This window comes from Triticum dicoccoides, chromosome 1B, assembly GCF_002162155.2.
Source record: "Triticum dicoccoides isolate Atlit2015 ecotype Zavitan chromosome 1B, WEW_v2.0, whole genome shotgun sequence".
Classification (NCBI taxonomy): Eukaryota; Viridiplantae; Streptophyta; class Magnoliopsida; order Poales; family Poaceae; genus Triticum; species Triticum dicoccoides.
Window position 1 is genome coordinate 11,207,681 of NC_041381.1, and position 6,169 is coordinate 11,213,849.

At 46.3% G+C, this 6,169-nt stretch overlaps 1 protein-coding gene across 1 annotated transcript; it reads right to left on the reverse strand.

Moving 5' to 3' along the window:
• Window positions 1-3,885: 3,885 nt before the first annotated feature.
• On the reverse strand, window positions 3,886-5,418 carry LOC119299259. The gene has a single exon (XM_037576511.1). The coding sequence runs from the start codon at window positions 5,416-5,418 to the stop codon at window positions 3,886-3,888; it is 1,533 nt and encodes a 510-aa protein (XP_037432408.1).
• Window positions 5,419-6,169: the final 751 nt, after the last annotated feature.

The window sequence follows — 6,169 nt, forward strand, 5'->3', positions numbered from 1 at the left end:
CTTGCTGGGAGGCGACGGTGAGGGGAGAAGGTGGGGTGGGGGATCGGGGAGAAGGTGGGGAGTGGGGTGCGCGTGGGTGGAGGTGGGTTGGGTGGGCTGTTTGTTTTTGTTTGTTCGGGGAGGGGCTTTTGGGTGGGCGTCGGTGTTAGCAGAATAAGCACTTTTGAGGTGCAGAATAAGGTCTTAAGGGTGTTATCATAATAGACTCACCCTTTATTTATATATATATATATATATATATATATATATATATATATATATCCTACTCCTACAAGGATAGCCGACCGTTAATTCCTACAAAACCTGACGAGTGTACCTACGTATGCGGCCAAGCCAAATACAAAGGAGTCAATGCAATATCGTTCTTGTGTAACCCCTCACAAGGAGGCTATCTCTATAACATTAGAACTGGTCGTGCCCCTTACCAGGAGGCGGACTGATTACTACATTGATTTCACCCCTTACGAGGAGGCGAGATTAATCCCTACGTCCGCCCCATATGAGAAGAGGAGACGAATTGTTGCGTTGATTTCCTCTCATACGAGAAGGCCAGACTAATGACTCCACCCTTACGGGAGGCCACAAAATAATCCGGCATTGATCATCCTTCCGTGAGGAGGCGACTTTAATATATACTTTTTTTACAAGCATCGTCTTCATAACCAATTGTCCATATGCCGAACGATCCAAACCAGTCCATGTTAAGGTTAATATATAAAGCCTCCCTGGAATCAGACTGAACAATCCTGGGAAGGCTTTGTTCGGTTACACCTCCTCACAGGGGGATTGGGGTGGATTGGAGGAGGTTTTGACTTGTAGAGGATGTAATCCCTGCCAATCCCTGTCAAACCCCTCCATTTTTCCTGTCAACCGAACAGGCCCGAAGGGATGTGTGTTGTATCGCGATGGCCATTCCTTGCATCAAAGCCACCCTTGAATCAAGCTATATCAAAGATATTATTACCATCGAGATAATATATTTTTTGGCCGAGCCATGCTAGTGCTCGCGAACTCGAGCCTATCCTCCCTTCCGCTGTTTGCGATGGGCCTCTTTCTTTTGGCCGAGGGAGTCCAAGCCAAAATGGACACACCTAGGTTGCGTTTCTTCTAGGAAGGCACGGGCCCGAAGCACAAATACCATATGGTGAAGTGGGCCGCGGTCCATCGTCCCAAGGCCTTGGGGGGCCTTGGGATCACCAACACTAGAATCCTAAACATTGCACTCCAGTGCAAGTGGATTTGGAAGATTTCACAAGGGGCGTCTGGCCTGTGGGCTGATCTTCTCCGTGCTAAGTATTACCCGAACGGAAACTTTTTTGAAGGTGCAGCTATAGGGGCTCATCTTTCTGGAACGACATCCAATCCGTAAAACAGGCTTTGGCCATGGGGGAAAAACTCGCCATAGGAGACGGCAGATCGACCAGGTTTTGGCTAGACTTTTGGGTCGGCTCCCAACCTCTATGGTCGGAATTCCAGGACCTGTACGCAATTGTGGTAGACCCGAACCTGACTGTGGCCTCGGTCCTAGCCTCGTCCCCCCGGCGATCTATTTCCGCCGTGAACTCAATGACCAAGAGCGGGTGAATTATGCGGCGATGCTCGACCTCATAAGCCCGATTTCGGTGTCCACAGCGGCTGACTCGGTGACTTGGGCGCTCATCGTGTCCGACAAGTTTTCGGTTAGATCGCTTTACCACAAGCTTTGCCATGGGCCGGCCCAGCCAGTGGTGAAGGGCCTCTGGAAGGCGCGCCTCCCGCTGAAAATCAAAGTGTTTCTATGGCAACTGTTTCGTAACAGATTGCCCACTTCTGAAAACGTGGCAAAAAGGCAGGGCCCGTCGACAGGCACATGTGCGGTCTGTAACATGGTCAAGTACGCAAACCACGTCTTCTTTCGGTGACCGCTGGCCAGGTTCGCTTGGAGCGCGGTGCGGACCGCAGCGGGGGTGTCTTGAGACCCGAGGTCCACCAACGATCTTGTGGGCATCCTTGACTTGGTCCAGGGGAGTAGTAAACGTGTGCGGTGGAGCTGTGTTGGGGCATTGTTTGGGCGCTTTGGTTGACTAGGAACAAACTAACTATTGAGGGGATCTTCCCGACTCACCCGGCTAATGTTATCTACAAATGCAACTTGTTTCTACGGCAGTGGAGTCCGTTGGCGAGGCGCAAGGATATTGAAATGATGCAACATGCTTAAGACCGTCTCTGCCAGGTGTACATGATGGCTAGGGAGCCAGCTGCCACTTCTTGATATGGAATGGCCCTTTTGTTTCGCTCGCGAGCCTGCGTGCTCCGTGTCTGGCCTTCGAGCCATGTATCTATCGCTCGCGTCCTTTTGGCCTTGAACTCTACGACTTCCTGTGTGAGTGGCCCGAGTCCTTTTGTAATGTGTGTAAGGTTCGGACCTGTTGGTACGATGCCTATGTTGTGGGCTTGATTAATTAAAAGGCGGACGCTCCTAGCGTCTCCGTTCTAAAAAAACCCATTGTAACTCCTTTTTCATTAATATAATGGAACAAGCAAGTCTTCTATTTAATGTTGCTGGTGTCGTTTAAAATATCCCTTTATGTCTTCTCCCCTCCGGGAAAGGAAGCCCCAAATACTTGGATCAAAAAATTCAAATAGAAGTTTATATTTTTTACATGGTTAACATATTTTCTATACACATTACACATTTTCAAATGCCAGATTAACAATTTTGTAATGCTTGTTTAATTTAGTTTTTCAAATGCTTTGATCAATCCTTTGAAATACAGGTTCAACTTTTTTCACGCATATTATCTATTTTTTGTATACATTTCTCTTATACATGAGAAACATGTTCTCTATACATATTTCACTTTTTCAAATGTTTGGTCAACATTTTTCAAATCTTTTATATGAAAAGTTTTATTAATATATTCATTCAGAATATTTGGAACCATAAACAAAAATAAATAACCAAAACCTAAACGTGAAGAAAATACGAGGATGTGCCCTCCCGCGTGTTTGGTCCGGATCATCTAGCGCTCAGCATAACGCGAGGCTTCCCTACATCTCGCTACAAACGAGACATAGGGGTGCCCCCAACACGTGGCCTTTGTTGGTACCATATTATGCCCACTTGTTTTCTTTTTTGCTTTTTCTGTGGCTCAGCGCCTATGTATCCAGTCTTGGATGTGTGCGTGTGATGGGGTGGCGTGTGTTTGTTTTGAGTTGTTGTTGATGGCTGTTGCTTTATAGGCTGCCGTGTTGCTCCAGGGGAAACCCTGACCCTCGGATCGGGCGGCGGTAGCGCTCTGGTGTCGTAACCTTCTTGGTTGAGGACCCCGATAGCTCTTGTAGTGATAGGGGTGGTGTAGCTGCGCTCAGCACCTATGTATCCAGCCTCGGATGTGTGTGTGTGATGGGGTGGCGTGTGTTTGTTTCGAGTTGTTGTTGATGGCTGTTGCTTTATATATATATATATATATATATATATATATATATATATATATATATATATATATAAAGCAGGACGGAGGCCTTTTTCAATATGTAATTTATGAGAAGCATATATAATCGCTTTTTTAGACATTTAGAATTCTCAACGGACGACATGTTCAGATGAATAGTACGTTATGCAAACACATGAACCCCATTGGCAATGGAAACATTGACTTGACTCTGAAAGTAGTCACGCAAACACATGCACAACATAGTCGACTTGCAAACACTTTGCAACATGCTACTATAACTAGGATACAATGACTCCATGCCTGGTGCCTACACGCTACCAGGCATATATGTATGTTAGGAAGAAGACTTGCGGAGACTCCTAAAACAGTGTAACAATAGTGCTTCCTAGTTGACAGAACAAGGCCGTTGCACTAGCATACATGATGTGAGTCACAGACAGAGTGTTACTCAAATCAAATGTTGTTCGTCCTGATGCACGCGCTTCCTCCTTCCCACTGCCACTTGTGGTGCTTGCATCTTACAGCTTATAGTGTAGTTGTAGTAGGGCGGTATGCGAGACGTCCACGCAACAGCCTCAAATTCTCCACGGGGTAGTGTACCACCACATTCCAGGAGAATGTCCCGCATCCTGATCCTAGGGACTTGTGCGCTGGAATCTGACTGATGATACTTGCTAATCAAGAAATATCCGCGGCTCTTCTCCATTCTCCAGTAGTATATCGGCTCATCTTCCCGCAGCCGGAGGTTTGGGTGCTGGTCAAACATAAGGAGATGTGTCTTTATATATGCTCTCACACAGTGAAGAACCGTGCGCCAAAATCGAGCATTGAAGTTATCTCTCAGTATCCCAGCAAGGATATGCGCGCTTGTGAAGCATTGCCTTTGTTCCAAAGCGATCTCCATGGCCATGGTTGCCAGTTTTGGCTCCTCATCAGGGTTTGTGCTCCCAAACACAAGGGTCTTGAAAAAATACCAATAGGCTTCTTGGGGCAGATAGTCTAGCCGAAGCGCTTCTGTTGTCCCAAGACTCACAATTCTATCTGATCGACTGGTGATAATGATTTTACTCCCACCACATGGCGTCATGCGAGCTATGGAAGATTTCAGCCTTCTCCATGTGTCCTGGTTAATGTCCTCGGCTATTTCGACAATAACCAGCAAGCTGTGTTGAGAAGAAGAACAATTCTGATGTTTGACTAGATCATTAATACTGTTCTCTTTCAGGTCGAGCACTCCTTCATCCCTGAGATAACCTTCTGGAAAGAAGAGAACCATCGAGAAACGGTCACGCACACACTCATCTTTACAGACATTCTCAACAAGAGTGGTCTTCCCTGCTCTTATTGGACCAACCATGGGAAGCACTGCCAAGTCTGGAGAAGGACCGGAACGCAACAAGAAATTCAGGACCCGGTGCCGTTCCATTTGGCGACCAAACATGCAATTGTCCAAGAGCAAATATGCGCCATAAGGTTGGCGGACTATCCGAGGATACAAGTTCAACAAGAAAAGAAATTCCTTCATACCAGCTATGGTGTCTTCAAGATTGTCAACTACCCGCTGCAGCTCTTCTTGTATGTTGTTTGTACCAAACAACTGTGCTTCCATGTTGTTGTAGATACTACCACTGGCGGTGGCGGTGCTGCAAGAGAAACGGAGCCGTTTGGCAGGACTGAACTTAGACAATGCACCTTCCTTGTTCTCCTCCTCCTCGCCGATGGCTCGAAATTTCAAGGCGTCAAGAATGTAGTGGCCTCTATACATTCCTTGCCTCAGCAGCTTGAGCTGACGGAGCATCCCCTGGTTGGCGATGTGCCGCCCCTCCGCCTCCTCGACAATGGTGTCGATTCTCAGCACAACTCTCTCTAGCCTTTGGAGGATCTTGTCGATGTCAGGCTGCTGCTGGAAGCATTTGCTGATCACGAACGACGCCGACCTGTTAACGAGGTCGCCTATGATTGCAGAGAAGAGGATTTCCATGGATGTTGATGGTGCTACTCCTACAGCGATGTAAGAGGGATAGATAAAGAGCAAGGAGTGACACTAGCCAGTACGGTTGGCACTCAGGACTGCATAGTGTGAGCCTCTTGACTGACTCTTGACTGTCAGTTTGTAGACCAATATTAATGCTGAATGGGTCAACACGCTACGATGTAGTCCCAGTTGAGTTGAGTCTTCACTGACTTTGACTCTTGACTGTGAGTCTGCGGAGGCCCAAAGTCATGAAACTTCAGTGAAATATTGGTGTAGTTTCCAGTTCGTTAGTTATGTATAGGCCCCACTCCCTATTAACTTGCCTACTCCTTATTTCCTAGTGTCCTCGTTTTGAGTTTGACCAATAATACGCGATAAATATTGGTGTAGTTTCCAACAAAAACTTGGTGACCCACATTTTGAATATGTGATCTGAGATTGAAGATTTTTCTTGCCTACTGCCTATTTCCCTACTGTCCTCGTTTTGAATTGGACTAATAATACGCCTAAAATGTACCATAAAACTACTATATCAGAAACTTGTGTTTCGATTCCTAATTCAACCCTATAGTTTTTGTAGCGCATGGCATGTTTTTGTTGGTCAAACTAATGGTTACCTTTGAACCTCGAAATATGTGTGCACTGTGTATATAGGAACATAAGGGCAACTCTAGTTCATCCCCTAAAAAGCTTAGAGGAGTAAAATTTCAGTTTTGCTCCTCTAAACCGTACCTAGCCGATCCCTTATTCCCGTTAG

Bases quoted from the DNA above. Each gene is read 5' to 3' on its own strand.
- LOC119299259 (XM_037576511.1), bottom strand. From the start codon at position 5,418: ATGGAAATCCTCTTCTCTGCAATCATAGGCGACCTCGTTAACAGGTCG.